The 22853-nt window shown below is 44.5% G+C and overlaps 1 protein-coding gene across 6 annotated transcripts; it reads right to left on the reverse strand.

Moving 5' to 3' along the window:
* Positions 1-1053: 1053 nt before the first annotated feature.
* On the reverse strand, positions 1054-22572 carry PURA (purine rich element binding protein A). 6 transcript variants are annotated; one of them, XR_010834920.1, is made up of 4 exons: positions 21218-22572; positions 4384-4449; positions 4242-4297; positions 1054-1616 (listed from the first exon to the last, which is right to left on the reverse strand). XR_010834920.1 is itself a non-coding variant. In XM_067005438.1 (2 exons), exons 1-2 carry the CDS (start codon positions 22431-22433, stop codon positions 4436-4438), a joined length of 1230 nt encoding a protein of 409 aa, XP_066861539.1. In that variant the 5' UTR covers positions 22434-22572; the 3' UTR covers positions 1054-4435. The 6 variants fall into 6 exon arrangements, 1 of the variants encoding a protein (XP_066861539.1); XR_010834918.1 differs by having other exon boundaries at positions 1054-3228; XR_010834921.1 differs by lacking the exon at positions 4242-4297.
* Between the last annotated feature and the right edge of the window lie 281 nt (positions 22573-22853).

Genomic DNA, 22853 nt, shown 5'->3' on the forward strand with positions numbered 1-22853 from the left:
TGGGAATCCTGCCCTGGATACAAAGCGTAAAATCCATTTCCAAAAAAAAAATTCAAATAGTGTTTAATGTAAATGTTAGATGGGTTTTTCTAAACAAGATCCTAGTGCTGAGAGCGTTATATTAAACATGATGTGGCTTCGTATGCTGTGCAAGAAAGTCTGGAAAATGAGAAATACGGGCATAGACTGCACTAAGTGGTTTCAGTTTTGTCAGTTTTCAACGCTTAATAAAGAACAAATGAATGCCGTGCTGAGAGGGGGCCACGGTGTGGTCAGACTCTGCATTTGCAAGGACTGCCTGCTAGTCCTGCCTGCTCCTTTCACGGGGCCTCTCACTAACTTCACTCCAGCTGCTTTCCACCTCCAGCCAGGAGCCAGCGCGCCCCCGTGTGCGGGCCGGGCTCCGGGGCCGGAGCCGGGAGCTGAGGCAGGGCGGCTCCGTGCCACCAGCCCCTGCCCGGGCTGCGGAGCAGCGCGGCCGGCCACAACCTCGTCCTGCCCCAGCTCTGACAGCGTCTGTGGGCCTGGAGCACGGGGCTTTCCTGCAGAAAAAAAAAATAAATAAATAAAGCAAACCACGAGCTGTGTGCTGAGCCTGCCCCGAACCGAATTGGACTACTTGTTACCTTGACGAATAGTGTTTTGCCTCTATCCTACCACTTTCTGCTGAAAAATAATAATAATAATAATAAAAAAAATCTATCTATATAGAAACACCTGGACTCAGAGCGGTGAAAACTGTAGCTAAGCAGTACCATTTGCTGCAGGGCTTTCAGTTCACAGCATCCTGCTCTGTTTCGGTAATACAGTCATTTGTTTGGCATATAAAAGGACAGCATGGTGATGCGGAGAGTGTTGGAAAACGTTAGGTGGCACCCCTGTCAGACCTCGCAGGGAAATGTATGTTTTGCGTCTTCCTCAGAACCTAACTTAAAACAAAAGGATGCACATTAAAAATTTTGCTCTGGAAGATTTTAAAGAACAGCACAAACTAAAAAAGCATCTGCCAAAATTAATTTTCAGCATTAAAAATCAGCACTGATGAGAGCCATCTTAGATCAAATAATTTATTTAGTAGTTCCATGTAAACACTTCAGATTTACTAGCAAATACAATGCTTGCTGTTCTTTTAAATAGATCATTCAAAAATAAGAATCTATTATTAATGGCATGTTGACTAGAGATTTCCATACTACTGTACAATAAGGAATTTGTTTTCTAATGAATTTAACATCTTGATTTTTCTTGTTCTGCATTTGCTTTACATAAAACCCAAAGGACACACGTTTGAACTGCTCCCTGCCGATGCCACTGGTGAATGTGGTGTATTAGGAAAGGTACGCAGGCAAATCCTCCCATCCTGGTATTGGCATAAGCTGATGTGAAAGTGGGATGGCAGAACTTTCAACGACACTGTTCAAAAGCACATGCCTTTTCGGTCAGAAAACAGAAAATAAACGGTGGAGAACTTCTCTTTGGGATGTATAAAAGCAATGAACTCCATTGTTGGCATTTACTTATAAATATAACAGTACACATACACATATCCACAGTCTCTGGAAAGCATCCTATGAACTGAAGAAAGCAGTGGTTCTGAGGCTTGGTACACCAGTGCACTAAAATCAAAAAAATGATACCTTCTTACATAGTCAAATGAAAAATAAATATCTTTATTTTCTGCCTAATTTATTTCAGTTTTCAAATAAATTTTAAATAAATCTGTACAAAGTATACTGTTACAGTATATATTTGTAAGTTAACTGAAACGCCTAAATATAACAACACTACAATAAAGCAGTATAGATTGGCACATCTCTAATAAAGATTAACTTTTACACTCAAAAACAAACAAACAAACAACAAACAAACAAACAAAAACCTCTCATGAAACCCTTGATATATTTTTGGTATCTTTATGCATGTTATGTTGCAAACATATTACAGATGAATTCCCCCCGTCTTAAAAAGAAAATAACTTGTACTTATTTTTCAGGAAAGTGAACATCTTTATACAGACAAAGGGACACTATCAGGCTAAAATATATATACATGAAAAAAAAACCAAAAAAAAAAACAGAAAATGCACACACAAAAAAAAAAATTGTGAAGAGAAACTTTGATCGAAAAAGGGCAAGGTTTAGACATTTAGCACACTTTTATCCACCTTGCCAAGTTAAGATTATAACCAGTGCCAGAGACCAAATCTGTCTGCAGTATGTGGCAAGGATGGCACCAAGCCTTCACCTGGGCTGGAGGGACCCTGCGTGCTGCGGCTGGGGCAGGGTCCTGCTGGCTGCCTGCATCTCCATGCCGGGCTGCGTGGCTCCGGGATGCAGGTGCTCTGGGAATGCTTTAAGCCAAATAAACAATCCAACAAAAAAAGGAATTTTACCTTGTGATTAAGAAGGAATTAACGCACAAGCACTGGGTGAGTTTTGCTTTTTTTTTTTCTTCTTCATGAAACAAGAAGCAAAGATTGATCTGAGAGTGTCCCTTTGCTCAAAATAAAGACTTCTGTACTATATAGATTAGATATTGAAGCAACTGTGTTCACTACAAACAGGGCGAAAAAGCCAGGTACATTTCAAAATTCAAGTTTTCAAATGACATGATTCAACTTCAATTGTTATCTTCATGAGCTTTTGAAAGCTTGTAATATTTCATTAGAGAATTCTGAGCCAGGAATCGGGGGATAAATATTACAGATTAAGAGTGAGAATTTTCTCTATTCTTAATCTTTCCAATGATATATTAAATCAACGTATACATACTTAAAGTTAATCTTACATTAGAATGCAATTCAATATTGGCTGCAACATAAACCTGTAAATAAATCAACTACCATAGATTAAACTCTGTTAAATATTTCTAAGTTAATAAAATATTGACAGTATTATAAAATTACAGTATTTACAATAAGAAAAAATCTAGACTAATATATACCTTTAACAGATCTGTTCTCCAATTTGGGATTGCCACAGAATTATGAATATATGAACAATTTATTATAAAGTTGCATTGCAATATAATTTTCCCATTAGAGCTAGAGAGGGTAATCTATCACTGCCTTTTAAAAAATAAGTGACTTCTCATGGTGGGGTGTAGCTTTTGAGTACCAAACTGGTAACAGGAGTCCTCCGCAAGACGTCTGAAGATAAGGTGGGACCAGCCTCAACTGCTCAGATTAAAGTTGTATTACAGAACTGCCAGCAATCAGAACCACACAGGCTGCAAAAGGGGAGGAAAGGTAGTTTTCAGCTCAGAGTGTACAGCTGGAAGACTCCCATCATTATGGACTCCAACTACAGCTGCAGGAGCTTTGATCTGCTCTGCAGTGCGAAACCTCATCTTTTGTTTCACTGGGATGAAGTTAGCCTTAAAGGGACATAGTTAGGTTGCAGCTATACCAGAAATGCTCTTGCCAGCTATGCATGATAAAACCACACTAAGCATCTGAGAGTCTGTACTGCTTGCTTTTGGAGTGGTTGCATTTTTTCGGCTTAGGGTGGTTTTGATTTTTTTTTTTTTCAGATTGTTTATTCAAAAGAAAAAAATTTGCTGGGACTGTGCAGTCAACCCATTTTCTATTCTTATCAGCTTCACTGTTTCTCAACTATTAGCATAATATGGTTGCGTTTGGGTTGCAAATACTTAGAAAAAAGGGAGGCTTCAACTCTCCCAAGTTGATTTGTCTTGAAAAATTCTGAAAATTACCTAAATCAATTGCAGTCATTAAAAATGCCAGCTGCTTTTGAAGTCCCAAATACCTAGCAATGTCCTTTTAAGGATCAGACCTTTCACCTGCCTTTTCTCTCAGCCTTCGGGGAAGAGTTTACAACTAGTTTAGGACGGGCAATGTTCAAATTCTCTCCCTCCTTCCCACTTTATGCTTCCTTTACGATAGAGAAGCCTTGCTTTCTAGCAGAAAATAGAAAAAAAAATTTAAAAAAATCAGGAAAAAATGATATCAATATTCTGTTCCCACCCTTCCCTACCCCCATCCTCTTCACTGTAAAACAGAGAAGTCATTTTGCAGCGTATACTTTTGGAATAATTAGTTTCCAAGCCCAATCCTGAAGATGCTTGTGAGACACCTGCCCACAGGTTCTGGGAAGGTGAACCACTTTATGCATCTGCAGGAGTTTGTATCAGTCCCATACCAGGCAGACAGGAACACCTCTGTCCTTGAAAGTAGACTTTAAAATGTTAAATAATAATTTGTAAACTTAGGTCTACATTACCAAGCGAAGGCTCTAGGTCTCGTGGGCTCCATTTCCAGAGTTGCAGAGCAGGAAAACTAGAAAGAAAGCTTGGTACCTTTCAATCACCTGCCGGTTTGTACTGGGGGAAGCGGGGAACAAGAGAGACAAAACGGCAACTGACCTTATAAACAAAGGTATGTTTAGGGCTTCTGGTTTCAGGAATAAACCGATATTTACTGGTAAAAGTCTGCCAAAAAACAAAAACAGAAACACAGGATTACTGGTAAATATTGGTTTATATGGAGAAGAAAAAAACGTCATTGTGCTCCTGCTCTCCACGCGCCCGGCGCCACTGGGATGTGCCACGGGACTGTGCTGCGGGCAGGGGCCAAGAGCTGGCCCTGGACTCCCTGCGCTTGGTGGCGACTGTTGACATGGACACCTCAAACCAGAAGCCGTGTGTGTACCGCAAAACCAGGTCTCTTTTCTTTACTCCTCTCAAACTACGTGCCGCTTTCTGAACTCCCCCCCTCCTCCATGAGACTGCTGTTCACCCCACGACCCTACAGTGTTTGGCAGCTTGGGAGACTAAAACCACTTGGAAATGAATTTGTACATAATATGGTATCTCACCACGAAGGCTGCTTTCACCTCAGCCTCTAATCTTTCACAGGTCATCCACTCCTTGAGATACCATAAAATATACAAGGCTGAGTGTATATTTCAAATAAAGCATTTTCTTGTAAGTGGCATAAACCCATTCATTTTATTTACATGCTTATTTATTTCCAAAAATAGAGTTGGTCCACATTGGACAAGAGAAATCAAGAAGCCATACAGAAGAGTTAAAAGTCCAACATTTAACCAAAGTACAATGAAATTCCAGAATTCTGTGGCTGATTTGAACCACAGAAACATACATGAGCCACACAGACATTTGTACATATAGCATTATATTACCAATAATATTTGCAAACATGAGGTCAAGATGGCTAAAAACCCAGCAGAACTGAACCATGGGTCATGGTTGAAAAGAAGCAGGTGTGAGCGGCTGTCACTACCACAGGGAAACACCTCTCTCCAGGGACTCGGTGTCACTTTTGTTGTATTCTTTTGACCGGAAAATCTCCTGATTTACCTTCCCTGGGACCGACAGGTCAGATGTATGCTAGACGCAGCGCTGGTGCAGGGCTGGTACGAGGCAGCGCGGTAGCCCTGGGACTGCCCGTGCCTGGTGCGCAGAAGCCTGCCAGAAGCCGCCCGAAAGCCCAGCCCCAGGACTGTGTGCGTTCTGCCTGAGCAGGGCACTGCCGCGGGACAGGACCTCTGTCCCACCCTGCAACAGCTCGGCCTGCCCCCACCTCACCCAGCCCTGCCGTGGGCTGCGCTGCTCCGAGAGGTCCCCCGGAGCAGAGAAGCGCGGGTATGGGTAACCCAGAGCGTCCAAGATGGGCCCAGGGGTGCTGCTTTGAGAATAAGGGTTTCCTTCCCTCACCGTGGACAGTTTTTGATTTGGGGAATTCATATCCTGTCTACCTTGTCTGGAAGACTACAAATAATCAGGCCTAACTGGATTTATGGTATAGGAAGGAGTAGTATCCAACAGACGAGTGATTTTTCAAACGGTTTAACATTTTACATTGAAAAAAGCTCAGATAACCGATTGACAGCAAAATTAAAAAAAAAATAAAAGATGCATTATCTCTGTTATGGCCTACTTTATCTAAGTATTTCCATGGACCTCATCATGACAATATCTCAGTGTCTCCAAAAGGATGGAAAAATATAAATCTGTATCTTGCAGGTAAAAACTTTTAACTAAAAGCAGAGTGGGCTTCCAGTCTACCTATTTGGGCTCTCCTGCAGAGAATCACAGAAAGTAAAACAGGGAAGACCAATGTAGCACTGCTGATACTTCTACAAACAAACCAGCCCACCGCTATGTGGGGCAGAACCACATAAAAGGTTATAAGTTCGTTTTCCTTTTTCAAGTCATCTTTGACTTGAAAATATTTGGCCTAGAATATTATGCCTAGTCCAATGTGAATGCTAGCATAGAGCTAATTTATAGAATACCAATGGTAATTATCTGTACCTAGAAGGATTTAAAGGCAAGTATACTCAGTACATTTAGAAAAAAATACTATTACCAAAATGCTAGACCTTTGACAGCAGTTAAAACAGAAGCAGCCGTGCAGTTTTCTGTGTGGATGGACAGCCTTTAGTACAAGTCACTAATACCATCTGAGCATGGAACAGACAATTTTTTCTTGTGATTTGTCTTCTGGAACATTTCTAATCTCAGATGTGAAATACATTTTTTAAAAAGGTGGGCCTGATCCCATGCAGTTGGGTACATACAGCACTCCCCAATGAAACTCAAAGCCCAAATTCCTAAAAAGAGAGCACGAGAGATTTTGCATTTTCTTACATCAAATAGCTATCATGCAAGCATACTACAACATTTTTATACTGTGTACTTCAAAGTCAGCTGATAGCATTTCACTAGAATTGAGCAATACAATGAAACTGGTATTTCTAGCGGAGGGGAACAAAGGTTGTGTCAGTGACAACTGCCAGCTTACCACGGGAAAACAGCAGAGGAACATCTTGGAAATCTAACGAACTGTTTTACCTATGAGTTCAAACACAGCAGCCTCTAAGATCTTAGCACGTAAATCTGTAAAACATAGTTATTTTCTATGGCACTTTATACACCTTTGGTTCATTTACTTTTGCTACCCAAAATCAGATGCTGAGGGAAAAACACTCTTACTCCCAAATGAGCAAATCATTTAAAGCCCAACAATATTGTTGGAGCATTATTATTTTTTTCTCTGTCTATTGCCTTGCATGGCAGAGGGCAGTCCCCGCTGCCGCATACTGCCTGCACCCAGCTTTGGTGCAGGAATGCCCCCCTGAACTCTCCCTGCCGTCGTCCAGCTGCAGTGCAGCCACTTCACTGGTATGAACCAACCTCTCCGTGCTTTCAGTCACCAATTCATACCTTTAAATAGTAGTTTTAACAGCAGGCCTGGAGGTAAGCCTGCTGTTAACCGGCTCCTATCACAACACCCGTTGACTTAGCACAGCACTTGCCATGACTTACTGAAGACAGGGAAGGCGGTAAAAGCAAGAGGATTCACTGTGACCTTTAGACATTTAAGAAGCCTTAAACTAAGGTAGAGCAGCAAAGGGTTGCTCTAGCTCACGCCAGCTCATTACAGTTCCTCCTGGGTCCCTTGGGAGTGAGACAGCATAGGACTCACACATGCATACGTAACATGGACAACCTCAAGCATGGAGCTAGATGAGACCTGTAGACCTCTCTCTCCTCACCTAGCCCTTCTGCCCATTGTCAAAACCAACGCCTATTAGTTTTTTGTTGTTGTTAAAAACAAAAGAAAAATGAATGCATCCAGACCTGTTCGTTGCTGAGGCATGCTATGGGATGTGGCAGGCCTGCAAACTGAGCTCAGGGTAGAGATTTAAACTGGGGCCGTCAGTGGGGGAGAATCTAGATGTCATGCTGCCAAGTATTCTGCGCTTGTGTCTCCTCTTTGGCCAACCAGACTTTGACCTAGATGTGCTCACCAGAAAAGTCCAGAGAAAAATCTACTCTTCTCCACCCTGCAACTTTGTTTCTGGTGAATCGGCATTTTCCAGAGGAAACCTGCTTGCTCAAAGACTGCAGATCTACTCAAGAAGCAGACCTGCCTCCAAGCCCAGGAAACCTTCAGTCTCCATCTCAAACTAGACTTCTTTCTACCTTGTACTGTCCAAGTGATCAACATCAGCTGTAGCAAAAGGCGGCATCCATGATATTTCTCTTCTTGTTCCAAACATAATTTTTAAGACCTTATTGAGAGGACTCAACCAAAAACTTTTAAAACATCCAAATAAAAATCAGCTGATTCTCTGCCTCCTGATGTTTGCCAACGTGTTCAAAGATCCTTTCCTTGCAGAAAGTATGTTGCTTTCAACCTATCATACACAAAGTGTGATACTAGTTCAGCTACTCCTTCTCAAACTGCAGATATGCAATTCCCAGTGCCCTGCTTAACATTTTAATTAAAAATAATAATAATCTGACATTAGGATGTTATCTAATTATGGAAAATACCAAGCTATTTTTTTCAACAGTCCCTATTTTTGCTAGTAACTTCAGTGTTTCAGACTCCAGCTCTTTTAAAACTCCTGTACAGGTACACTTGTTGCTCCTCCACTTACACTTATTTCTTTGCTCCATAATCTTTGCCTCAAATGATTGAGTTTCAGAGAGAGGCTCATCCAAAAGGACCAGATGACAGATAGTTGGGCTCACCAGTATGCCCTGTGCTCCAGAACAAAGCTGAGAAGTCACTTAAGTAATATGAAGTAGTGCAGAAAATTACCTGTGTGAAGTCCTGCATGCTCCAATTTTCTCCCCAGCCTTCTCTCTGATAGACTTAAAATAACATTTATTCCCTAAGGCTTCCAGTTCCTCAAAGCCCCTCCTACACTGTTTAATTTCCAGATCACGAATTACCCACTATGAAAGATTACATGGCTCTTTCAGTCCACTTCATTAGAGTTGGACCTCTGTCTTTTAAAGAGTGTTGCTGGGCTCCAGAAGTCCCTTCCTTTGTAACTACTTTACTGGATTGCTTTACACTTCAACTCCGAAGCTCCTTCATGACAAGTCTGTGTAACTAAGAATTTTACTTTTCTGATATTCGCCTCTGCAAAGTTTTATAACACAAGACTCATTTTTAGTAAAGAATCTTCCACCCCTGAGGATGCTGAACCTGTAATTGTACTGTGGTCACTGCTATTTAATGATTCAGCTGTAATTATATCTTGAACCTGTTCTTATGTTTTAGTCCTAAATCAAGGCTAACTCTACAACAGGCTGTTACAATAAATGATACTTTAAGTAAACCAAAATCTTTGTTCACCAAAATGTTAGCCAGCTCCTTCCAAGATCTGGCCAGATAGCATGTACATAATTGAATTTACTTTTTCCAACAGGTTTATGAAGATGTATGAACCTGGTTTTCCCTGAAGACCCATGAAATCCATAACCTTTTTCTTGTCTGGAATAGAAAATGTCTGAATGCCCCTATTTCATTAAAATGGGGGATTTATCTCCAACACAGATTTGGCTGTGTGGTCATCACTATTCCAATTTTCTCTCAGACTTTATGGGAACTTTTAAATCTAGTGCTCTTTCACAACTTTATGACCAAGCATGCCTATCCTGTATAGTTTGATGGCAGGTAGTACAGTATCTTACTGATTTTCATTATCATCCCCCCACCACGTTTCAATCAAGCTAGCTATATCAGGGTCTTTTAAAACTGCCGGGCAGTCTACTATGACTATTTTTATTTCACATTTCCACACTGGTATACAGATTTCTTCCTTGTTTTGACCACATGCCTATTTCTCATCCAAATCTTCAGTCCAACATCTGGTTGCTCTTCCAGCACACGCAGCTCTGCTCTCGAGCTCCTCGTACCATGTGTGCACTGAAACTCACCCCTTGCCCTCCAGTTGAAATGGTCACACGTTACTGGTGTTCCTGCTCAGCACCTCAGCTCAGCCTTCCATCAGCGCTAGTTTAATCAGTCCTCCCAAAACCCTGTCCACTTTCTGTGCCATCAGTCTAGTTCCACTACAGCTGAAGTGGAAAACAGCCTACACTACAAAGTAATGAGAATTCACCTATTTATCATTCCCTTTCTACAATTTTCTCAGGTACACATAAAGACTTTTGGATAGAAGTACCACCATGTCCTATATGCTGTCTTCTTCCCAGGCAACCAAATTTGGATTCTCAAGTATTTCAACTTCTTTCATATGCAAAGATGACAGCCCCAGGACTGCCCCAAGCACTCTGATATCTTCCTAGATCTATTTTTCCACTCATCAGTTGGACCACATAATCATCAGGAGCTCAGCCTGTATTTCCCACCATTAAATCCTCTGCCATTCAAACCTTCCAAAGCCATCTCCCCAGCTTCTGAAGGCAGCTCTTCAACATGCAGAGAACAACTCCTCAACCAAGTCTTTTCCAAAATTATAAATTTCCCCTTTGGTCCTGTCCAGTTACAAGTCACATTTCCTCAAATAAAAGACAAAGAAGCCAGTACAGAGGTGAGGACAGACAATGACCACCTGCAAATGATTTCATCCCACCTCTTCTACAGTAGCTCAACAACTCTGGTCTCAAGATGCTTTCTGGATCTCACAGTGCCACCATTTGCTGCACTATGTAATATTTTATCACAAGATAATCACTTATAAAATGTGTCCTTTCCGCACTCCAGTGTGCTGTACCTAGTGCAATTAAACTGATATTCTTTAATTTCCATAACAAAGCAAGGATTTTTACTTTATGACCACATAAAGTCCATCTTTAGAGTGACTGCTAACTGATTATTTTTTAATTACTTTTAACCACCAATTAGAGACTTTCATTGGACAAAATAAGTTACATATGCCCTTGCAGAAACCTGCAAGGACTCAATTAACAGGACTTTTATTGACAGATGAAGCTTGAAAGACAACTTTTTTTTTTTTTAAGCAAGATTGAAAGAGCTCCTGAACACAGCATTGTCAAAAGACCTATCCACAAACCAAATTATTTGAATTCATGAAAGCAGAGATGACAAGTACATTAATTTGCAGTGCTTAGTTCAGAATTATTAATGCTAGAAAAATAATTCAAAGTATTTTGTTTTACTGTTTACTGTTTTACTCAGAGACCTGCTTGGTTTGCCTAGCTGTCCTTCATCAGCCCCCGGCTACGATGAACGTCATTTATTATTTAAATAATTTTTTTAAGGAAAAGAAATTTAGACTAGGTTTATAACCCTGTACCTGACAAGGCACTGGCTTCTCTTCTAAACCTCTGGTGCTGTTCACACAAAATTTTTCTTAAACTGACCTACCCACATGGTTCCTGATAAGCCAATATTACATTGCCAGCTCTTCTCATCATCACTTGAGCGGGAGGTTTAAATATCAGATTTCACAAAATCCTTTACGCACACTTCCTAGCCCCATGATTTCTTGAAGCACTGGCAGATCAGTAAGCTTTCACAGTTTGCCTATAAATGTGAAAGCTGGACCGGCTTCTGCTGGACCAATGCAGAAGACATGAGGTGGCCTTTGGAGACCAAGTTCCCGCTGTCCATCCTTAGGTTTCACATGAGTCTTGAGGAGCTTGGATCAGCTGATGTTGATGAGGTGACACATGCTCCCAAAGAACAGCCTGTCTGAGCTCCTCTGCCTGTATAAAATGCTAGAGTAAAAGGCAAGCCTGGGAAAAGCAAGCTTCAAATGTTAGGAGACCACAAGCAATAGAGCCAACAGCTTCCAATGCACTCACAAACTATGGTGCAACTAGGACAGACCACAGAGAAATAAAAGATGCTCCTTAGTGAAACACCACGGCAAGTCCTACCTGGAGGTGAGAAAGATATGCAAACCAGTGTGGCTAACCTTTGAATTACGACAATACCCTGAGGTGTCCTATCCAGACAGGTACTGCACAAGACGCACATTTGCTGTCCTGCCCTCTGGCACACAACAATATGCCTTTCTACCCAGGCAGAGGTAGAAGGAAAAAAAGCACCCCTTACCCCCAACCTTTGATCAGATCTAACACTTGACACTGGCTGAAGGGTGCTGAAGACCTCATGAGAACCTGGTGATTTGAGCTTGATTCACATATCAAGACATTCACCAGTGACAGAAAGAAAGAAAAACCACCACCACTCTTTTTCTCCACCCTCTGCTCCCAGGAGTATGAATTACCCAGGGGCACACATTTGTGATGAGTGCGGTGAGACACTGGAACAGGCTACCCTGTGGATGCCCCATCACTGGAAGTGTTCAAAGTCAGGTCGGATGGGGCTCTGGGCAACCTGATCTAGTGACAGATGTCTCTGCTCGTGGCAGGGGGTTGAGCCAGGTGACCTGAAAGGTCCCTTCCAACCCAAACAATTCTGTGATTCTACGCTTATATGGATACAACCTCTTCCAGCCTCCATGCGAAGCCTGCATCTTCATCTCAGCCCTGGGAATATCAGCACGGCCAACAACCCAGAGGAGCTGCAAACACAGGATCGGGGTCAGCTCTGCACTGGAGACCCGTGCTGCAGAGATGTTGGCACTCGCCAACCCCTGCACCCCAGGCACCTGTGCTGACCCACCCTGAGTCACGGGCCACACACCCAGCGCGGCCGTGCGAGACCCCTCTGAGGGCACATGAGCTGCACAGACTGACGGTGAGGCAGTGCCACCTCATGGTCAAAACCTCTGAGATGATGTCAGTAATGACACAACCTCTTAAACAATACAGTCACCGATGCAGACTGAAAAAGCGGTCCCTTCACCATGTCCAGTATGAAACCCAAGCTCATTTGGGTTAACATGGTCATATAAAGTCATCTTTACAAATAGTTCTACATAGAAGTCAACACGCTGACCGGCATATTTCAACATATAGAGGTTTTTCTTTGAACAGTAGTCGAACCGTCTTAAGAAACCATTAACTTTGGCTTCCCCATGGTGGGCAGCAGATCAGCTCCTGTAATAGCCTCTCCCCCTCCAAGTTTTCACCAGCCAAGAGGGGCACACCCTTCTACACTGCAATTGTAACTCCAAACCTCTCTCCTCTCTGATCTGCAGCAGAAAGAATTAAGCTTTTCTTCACTTTCTGCGTATTTCAAGATAGTGTTTCAAACAAACAAACAACAAAAGAAACAAACACACACACACACACAAACACCACTGCACCACAGCCAGGAAGGCTCAGAACAAACTTCCATTACCAGCATTGTAGCCAGTCCTCTTTTCACTTCAGTTTCCTACGTGTACTAAGCCGAAGAGAAGACAAAGACATATTTTCGCAAAGCTAAAGGCAGGATGGACAGCAAACCAACTGACAACTCACAAAGCCAAAAAATTATCTGAGTTAAGACAGAGTTATCTGCTGAAGGAGATCCGGAAGATGCTCAAAAAAAGCATTCTTCCAGCTGAGCCTCAAAACAACAAGGAGCAAAAACGGCCAGCACTTTACACAGACAGAGTCTCCTGTTTGATCTAGGACTAGGTCTACGCAAGCGATCACTATCGCATGAGCCAAGTGGAGCTCTACAGCAAAAAGGTTGGTGCTCAGGATCTGACAGCTGCATTATCTGTGTTTCGAGGGTTTTACTCTCCTACGAATTACAGCTTGGTCCCACTGGTTGTTAGGACTTGTGTTTTGTCTGTGTTTAACCCACAGTGAAACAGTTTGCATGCTCTGAGACTGCTCCATGATCAAAACCAAGGTACGTTATAAAGGGGTGACAGAGACTTCATCATCTCAGATTTTCTCAGATTTTTTCAGATTTTTTTTTACGGAGACTGTGCAAGGGTGCTCCTGATCTAAGCTATCAAGGTAATGCAGACACAGCCCCTGCTGCCCTGGGAGGTGTGCTGGGGGGGCTCCATGTCATCTGGAAAGAGACGACATCCGTGTGCTTCCTAAACCCAGCCTGAGCGGGAATCTATCTTTGAAGGACTGGTGGCTCTCCGGAGTAGAAGCTCAGGACCAGATTCTCCTTCCAGACACATGCGCACCAGTGGTATCAATCTGAATGGGGACAGCAAAGCATTGTTCAGGAACATCCAGCCATTCACTTTGTCTTGTTTTAATCAGTCAACACTCAAAAACAGATAGCAGGGTCAGAAGTCCTTTATCTTTTCGCACTTGATCTCCAGCTAACATTTCCTGTGAAAACACACCTCGTTCCTTGTGAAATGAATTCAACTCTCCCTCTTCTGTGATATTTTGCCTCAAACGGGCCACACAACTATTTACTATTTTTATAGACGCGGGCGTGACGTGCTCTGCCTCTCCTGACAAGCACTGCTGCCTCTCTGGCCCCAGGCACGCACAGCAGCCGTGTTGCCGGCACCTGACCGGGCCCGTCCCGCTTGGCTCCACGTCCCCTCTGCCCGTGGCTTGCACCTGCCCTGCGGGCCAGGATGCTCAGCGAATGAATTCCAAGCACCACCACCTATTCTCCACAAGGAACGCCGGTGTATACGCTGAAACATCCCAAATGCAGCCAATGCGTAGCTTAATCACCCGCTTCTGCCAGCCTAACCCTCCTGTCTTACTACACGCGCTCTGAAAGCCCCAGGAATCTGCTGAGCTCTCTTTTTCCCACCTTCCAGACGGCTCGGGAAAGGACACCACTTCTGCGGCTCTAACTGGCTAGTAGGATCTTGTCCCCCAGCACAAGGTCTTTGTACCCGGCTCAGTGCCCGAGCGAGTCCCCAGCCTCCTCCCGCTCACAGCCCAGCATGGGTCTTCATTACTGACAACAGCATCGCTACGTGCCCGCAGGCGAGCACTTAGAAATGCAAACTCCTTCACCTCTTCCCTTCCCATGTATTTCTCCATCAACGACTTTTACGCGATCCAAATTGCAATAAAATATCCAGTACGCCGTTGGTAGATTAACTTTGTTATCACCTCAAAACTGCCATTTGGTATTTACTTCCGTGTGATACCTATAGTTGCTCAGATTTGCATTAACTACAAACAACGCGTGGCCCAGCAAATCCTGATATCCCGCGGGTACGTTGCAGGAAGTGGGATGCATGGCCGGCTACTCCACAGGCTGACTTTACCCTGGACTTGTAGATGCTGCTAAAACAGTTCCAACGAGAACTGAAATTCTTCAAAAAGACAAAAAGTAGAAAAGAAGGGAAGGCAGGTTAAAAGAAGCTCACAAAGCGGACCCAAGACAACCATCTGGCACAAACAATATGATAGCAGGGAGACAGCATCACTCATCTGAGCCAAGCACACAGCCCATTCAGGGCTCCCCCACTCCGGCACAGGAACTTCAGCTGCCAAATTAGAGAAGCATTCTTCATTTGCCATCAGCCCATTATTCTCAGTAATTTCAACACAAGAGATTCCGCTCAAAAGAAAAAATGCCGTGTGCTTCAGGTCCAAAGATTAGGCTCTGGTTAAAGCAGTCTGTTCAAAAATGTTATCATTTTGAAAGTTCATTAGATTAACCTTAACTAGCTTAAAACTATATATATGCATCTCCTTGCCACATTCACAACCCACGCACAACATTTTGCGGTGCAGAGAGCTAACTCATGTGAAAGTAACCAGAGTAAAAGGAACCACAGGCTTGAAAAAACACTCTGGGCTGAAATTATCTTTCATTGTTACAAGTGGCACAGGAGATTGCAACAGCTTAAGGAATCAAGAATAAAAATGGAACTAGCTTGTTTACCTTGTCAGTTTTGTCAAAACATTTTGACAACACTTTGCATGCAGTCAGCTTCTCTATTCTGCTACCAAAATTTCAGATCCTTCCACCTATCTTTACATGTTACAGAACAAAACCAAGAGAGCAAAAGTTTAAGTGCATGTGCAAGAAATACAAAGGCTGGCACAAAAACTTAAAACTATGCTCGACCCCTTTTCAAAATAGTACAAACATCAACATGAACAGTGACCCTTCAATTACACAAGCTGAGTTAACATGAAGCGGACGGGCAGTAGAGGAGGATAATAAGAAAATAAAAGGAAAGTTTGAATAAGCCCGACAAAAAGCAAAGCAAAGTGAGAAAAAAAAAAAAAGGTACAAACCAGGATTTAAAATTTGCAATTTAAAAAATTATAAATCATTGACAGTGTCCTTTTAACAGTGAAACTCTCTCACGTTTTAGGCAGACGCCTACATCTCAAAAAAGCAATCCGAGCCAGTAAGAAGCAGTAGGTTTTTGAATGGGAAAAATGAAAAATGCACAGTAATGGGGCAATTTGCTTTCACTGTCTTATTTCCAACTCACCTACGAGAAACGGAGACTCGTTTTCTGCATGTTAGACTAGCAAAAATCAGGAAATTTGTTGGTTCTAGTTATACTCTGAATTTTCACATTTCACGAGAGTCCCCCATGATGTAAACCTGTTTTAGCATTCTTGTACATTAATGTCAGGATTTCCACTCCAGCTCCCACAAATTCTGGAACAGACAAGTCAATAAGATTTGGTATATGCCCTGAAATAGGAAACGGGAAGTCTAGGTTTTAAGCAAACAAACAAACAAACAGAAAAATTAAGTTGGTGCTCTGGAAGGTGGTGGATCCAGACTCACTGGATCCTCTGAATTCTTCAGTCTAAACAGGTGGAAATTTTACTTAAAATAAAATAAGAATAAATAATAATAATAATAAAAAGTTTAATCCATTCAACTTAGAGAAAAGAAGAAAGTGGCAGACCTTGGAAGAAGGGAGACAGTGCGCAGGTGCAAAAATATAACATGCTGTAGTTCACCACCTGATAAGAAATCAGAGTTTCGTTTTGCTCTGTTCTTTTTTAAATGCCAGGGAAACATATCCCAAAGGACATTTTTTGAGTTTACGGGTACTAAGCTACATCAAGGTGGAAGAAGCATGGAGTGAAGACATGCCAAAAACTTCAGGTTTTCACAAACCATTATCGAAAAAGTGCCGGTGTTTTTAGCAAAAATGCATATTGACCAAATCACCACTGACTAACCCAGGCCACTTGCATATGAAAAGCTGCATCAATTTGCAGCACCAATGCTGACATTTTTGCCTTCTCCTTCCACCCACCTCCCCGATTTTTTTCCTTGGGAGACATACAGCGCCACTGCATTAGAACGTACAAGAAATGAAAACAGTGAGTACAACTGATATAGATCCATTGACTTTTTATTACAAATGTACTTGATCACTTGGCTTCAAAAAGTTTAAATCAATCCCTATTTTCTGTACGCCAGTACAAAGTAAAATCTATTTTACAAATTAAATACCTAAAAATTTGACAAAAATATTAAAGTTTGATGGAAAAAACAGTTATAAAAGTCGTAAATCCCCTTTTAAGAAGGTAAGAGATAACATCCCCTCCCGACCCCCCACAGTCCTGTTATACAATATTAATAGCCATTTTTTAGAATAGGTAGGTATATTTTGCCGTTAGCATACAAGTCACTCTAATAGCTTTATCTGTATATACTCCAGTTAGTGCACGAATGCCATCTGATCGAATATAACCGACTATCTCTAAGTGATCCCTAATTTACATTTAAGAGCTTGCATAGTTTGAAGGGACAAAGGTCATACTACAGCTAATCATAAAAAAAGGTGGTTACAGTGCTATTTTTCAAGGCAACAAAGTCATTGCTCCCAAAAGACGCGGTCGCTCGCTCAGCTCCGAGCCGGGGCCGGCGCCCCGCAGCTCCCTGCCCCCGGGAGCCGGGAGCCGGGAGCCGGGAGCCGGGAGCCGGGAGCCGGGAGCCGGGAGCCGGGGCGGGCGGCAGCCGGGGGGCGGCTCGCGCTGCGCAGCCACTTTCAGCCCCCCCCCGCAAGGGACGCGCAAGAAAAGCGACACTGTCAAGTATTTCTTGCCCTCCTCTCAACGCCCTCCGCCGCCGCCGGCCGGGTCGCGCCGGGACCCCGGGCCCCGCCGCCCCTCCGCACCGGCACGGCCCCGGCACGGCCCCGGCACGGCCCCGGCCCCGACCCGCTCCCGGCCCGGTCTGGGGCCGCCGCCCCCTGCGCGGCCGCGGAGGGACCGGGCAGCACCGGCGCCCGCCCAGCGCCTCCCGGCCGCGAAGCAGCCCGCAAGCCGGACCGCGAAGAAGAGGCAGGAACCAACAAGCGGCTGGTGGTTTTTGTTTTTTTTTTTTTTTTCATTTTTTTTCTTTTTTTTTTTTTTTTATTGAACTTCTCAGAGACAGAGCGGTTTTATTATTTTTTTTTTTTCGTTTTGTTTTTGTACTTTTTTTTGTTTGGTTTTTTGTTTTTTAAACAAAAATTAGACTTTGACTTCGGAGGACATTTCTCCGTTAGTACAGAACCACTTACAGGGAGGTCGTATTTTAGCGGTAAATTACTTGACAGTGTCCCTTTAACTTAAAATAAAATAATGTCAGTATTGCAATGAATTTCAAGTTTTCTTGCACGTAGTCATTATAAAGTAGTTTTTATCATGCTCTTGGACCTATTCTACAAGACATTTAAAAGCATATCACCAAGGAAAATATAAGGCATACTTCTCAGGAATTAGATAACTTGGCACATTTGAGCATACTGTCTTTTTTAAAAACAACACATATGGTCAAATATACCTTTAATCTTCCAACATTAAACAGGGTTTTATGTACTTTATTTTAAATACTGAGATATTAGAGCCTTGGTAAAGTACCGAGCACCTCCGAGAAAACAAAACAAAACAAAACAAAAACACCAAACAGAAAAGCAAAAACAAAACAAGCTCAAATCCCACGAACCTTTACAGTCATTTAGTCTTTCATTATCATAATTCATAAAGTCCTAGAACATATATAATGTGCATTAAAAGGAAAAAAAAAAAACACGACACACGCACAAAAAAAAAAAAAAGAAAAAGCCCCCAAAAACCAAACAAATGAGACAAAAACTGACCACAAGCTCTCAGACACTGTTCACAAAACTGCCAGAGGGGTGTCACGCTGCAGTGGTTTGGCTGGAGCTGCGCGGCCCGTGCACGTCCCGAGCCAGCCGGATCCCGGGCAGGATCCGGCCGCCCGGGGAGGAGGATGCTCCGGTACTGCCCCGCGCCCCAGCTCGGCAGTCGGGAAGGGCACTTTGCTGGGTTCTCATTGACTCGCGCTACTTATTGCTGATAACACAAAACATTTTTGTAACTCTAAGCAATGGGTGTCAATCCGCGGTACAACTTTTAAAACTGCAGTAAACAGTAGAACCGAGACAATCAAGTAGCAAAACCAAAGCAAATTAATTTCCTAACTACGGCTAGCAGCATGGAGAATGCAGTCCTGTACACATCACAGTTGAAGTACAACAGTAATAAACGAAACTGCTCATCAAGACCCTCCGATTAAAAAGCAGGTTATTAGACAATGTTTACATGCAATTGAGAACCATTTCAAATGTCACATTATGCACTCTGAAAGCTTATTTTACTACTTGGAAATAGGAAAGTGCACATTAAAGCAATTTTAAACATTTCCAGTGATTGTTAAAGAAACAGAAACACCTAACTACGTTCATCTCATATTTAACTTTCTGTTAATACTAACAGAAAACTTCTTTAAAGGGAAATGCATGGTACAATGGAAACAGCTTGTTTTGACACTCACAGTACATCTCCAAAACAAGAAAAAAAAAGGGGGGGGGGTAATTATAATTTTCAATAGAAATAAAGGACAGTAGAAAATAAAATGATTTAAAAGATTTTTTTTTCCCCACCCTTCTGAAACTCCGTCCTTAACAATTAGCAAAGAAGCACCGACAGCTTCCCCTTCCTACAGATGGTGCCTTCTACGCACAACAGCTAGGTCTATGACACGGTTAACTTTGCCAAGAAGGTTAAGAAAAAGGATTGCATCCCAAAAAACTTCTGAGTGGAACAAGATCCTAGTTTCTCTTAAATGCTTTCTACTGAATTCCAGCCAAGAAAAAAAAAATAATATTTTGCTTTTTTACTGTTTAAGGCATCTTTTTTTATAACATCTTCTCTTCACTCGTCATGATGATAGTCATGCAGCAGTTTAATGATAAAAATATATTAATATTTTACTATACAGCAGCAAGAAGTTAGTCAATTAAAAGCACAAACTTTTTTTTTAAAAAGAAAAAAAAAACTGTAAAAGTCTATTATTACAAAGAATTTCATTTTGGAGAACGCAACTGGACAGATTAGTGTTCGGATAAACTCTGCGTTTCCCTACCCTAGGCTTTCGACTAGAGCTCACGAGTATGCGCCCTGGACAGGAGGCTGGCACGGGGAGGGAAGGGTCACAGCTACGCTCGTCGGGTATGTAGCCAGTAATAGCTAGCACCACAGCTACATGGAAATCCATTACAAACACCAGCTTGGCTTTCACTTTTAAACGAAACTCAGAATCCCATGGCTCAGTAGGATCGCTCTACAACTGCGTTGCACTGATTTTTAGCAGGCCTACAGAAGTTAACAGCACTGGCACAGACCAAAGTATCGGTTCAGACCTCTTACAAGTTTAGGAGATAGCGCTAGTGCCAGTGGTGACAGAAAAGACTTGCTACCTGTTGTCCAAAACCAGGTTTACTGGAAATTGCTGCACGTTAGGTAAGTACTTTAAGTACACATAATAAAAAAAATATATTATGAACAATACAAGTACATCTCATATACACAATAATGACAATACGCCTACTTAGTTGTAAATCAAACAGGTGCAGAAAAATATTATGGGAGGAAATTCTTTACTTTCTCTCTCTCTTTTTCCTCTTTTTTTTTTTTTTAATATATTTTTTTTTTTTTACTATTTGAATAACTTTGGTTCAAACGTAAAAATCACAAGTTAGCAAATTTCATTTAAATGCCTTTTTTAATAATTTTTCTTCATGTTCACAGAAGTTTCACTGACCATTTTTATATGTTTAAGGTCCAGATGCAATGCATATTGTATAAAAGAGAGCACTTATTGTTTACCTTGCATGAATTAAACCTACGTACCTTTTAACTCTACAAACTTCTGCATAACATTTAGACAAAGCTCAGACACACAGCATGCCTAGCCCTCATATATATATACACATCTCTAATCACAGGTATATAGGGTGTCAAATATACTATAGTAACCTCCATGTAAGGTTCGAAATTTGGTAACAAAATGAGAAGAAAAAACTAAAAATATTATTTTACGTGTTCTAAAATATCTCTTTTTTTTTGTGCTAAAGTCAAATGTTAGCTCAACATGAAAAGGACTTTTTTATATAATTCAGCAATATTATAATCTTGACCATTTTTGCAAACACTTTTAATAATAATAGCTTAAACGTGTACAAAAGTTCTCGGTTAATTAGGGAAATAAACACTCAGTTCTTTATATTTTTAATCAAGTAGGAAACACAGTTCATATATAATGTTATTACTTTTTTTGACTTTTTTTTTTTGTTTTGTTTTGTTTTTTTGTTTTGTTTTAGCAGCTGCTTACTGTTTGATACGGTGGGTAAAGTGGAGGAACATCCAGCGATGGGTGGCGGGTCGGAGGCGTTGCTGTCGGTCGGTGGAGGCTGCCGGGCGGGGGGGTGCTCCCGGGGGGTCGTGGCCGGGGACGTCTGCTCGCCGCCGCTCCCCGCGGCCGCCGCCCGCCCGGGCGGGCGCAGTCTCTGTCTCTGTCCGCGCGGCGGCGGGGGCGGCCGGCCGGCCGGCCGGCGGGCGGTCAGTCCTCCTCGGGCTCCTCGGCCTGCAGCAGGGCGCCGGGCGGCCCCGGCGGCGGCGGCGGCGGCGGCGGCGGCGGCGGCGGCGGCGCCCTCCGCCTCGGGCGGCGGCTCGGCCCCGGCCCCGGCGCCCGCGGGGGCGGCGGCGGCGGCGCGCTTGTCCCGCTGCTTCTCCTGGATCTTCTTCATCTCGTCCGAGTACTTGCAGAAGGTGTGGCCGAACTTGGCCCAGACCTTGTAGGGGACGGTGATGGAGTTGCGGTAGGTGGGCTTCACCTCGCTCACCCGCATGAAGACGCCGTACTTGTTGGAGCCCACGTCGAAGAAGAAGCGCTTGTTGTCCACAGTCAAGGAGGTGCCCTCGGGCAGCTCGGCCGGCTCCTCCTCCACGCCGTAGTCGTCGATGAGCTTGGCCAGGGCGTCGCGGAACTCGATCAGGCCCTGGGCCGGCAGCGCGATGGTCTGGCCCTGCGCGGCGCCCAGCCCCGGGCCGCGGTTGACGGTCTGGCGAACGCGCAGGAAGCGCCCGCGCTGGTTCTCCTTCAGATCCATGTAGTACTTGCGGTTCTCCCGCACCAGGAACTCGCTCTTGAGCGCCCGGCGCGGCTCGTCGGCCGCCTGCGCCAGCTCGGGCGGCTGGCTGGGCCCCAGCTGCGCGTAGTGCTCGATGAAGTCGCCCAGGTAGTCGCGGAACTCCACCGCCACCGACATGGAGAGCGTCAGGCGGCTCTTGTTGCCGCCGGCGCCCACCTCGGCGATCTTGAGGAAGCGGCCCTTGGCGTTCTGCTTGACGTCCAGGTAGAAGCGCTTGTTCTGGATGTCCACCCGCTTGGAGGCCAGCTCCTGCGTCTCGTGCTGCAGCCCGCCGCCCGGCCCGCCGCCGCCGCCGCCGCCCGAGCCCGGCCCCCCGGCGCCCGCCGCGCCCCCGCCGCCGCCGCCGCCGCCGCCGCCGCCGCCGCCCTGCTCGCTGCCGCTGTCTCTGTCCGCCATGATGCCGCCGCTCCGCCCGCCGCCGCCGCCGCCCGGCCGCGCCGCCTCGGCCGCCGCTCCGCCGCCGCTCGCCCGGCGCCCCCGCGCCGCCGCCCGCGCCGCCGCCTCGGCCGCCCCGGCCGCCGCCCGCGCCGCCGCCGCTCCGCCCGCCGCCGCCGCCGCTGCTGCAACAGCCCCCGCGGCCACCAGCCGGCCGCTCTCGCGAGATCTGCGGGAGCGAGGAGAGGGCGCGGGAGGCGGCAGAGAGCGGCCCCGCCGCCGGCCGCCCCGCCGCGCGGGCAGCAGCGCCGCGCCGACGGGCGGCCGCACCGCGCACCGCGCGCAGCCGCCGCCGCCGCCGGCCGGCCGGGGCCGCCCCCGGGGCCTGGGCCGCACCGCGCCGCCCCGGCGCCCACCGGAGCCGCCCCCCCCCCCCCCCCC

The sequence above is a fragment of the Anser cygnoides genome, chromosome 14 (assembly GCF_040182565.1).
Source record: "Anser cygnoides isolate HZ-2024a breed goose chromosome 14, Taihu_goose_T2T_genome, whole genome shotgun sequence".
NCBI lineage: Eukaryota > Metazoa > Chordata > Aves > Anseriformes > Anatidae > Anser > Anser cygnoides.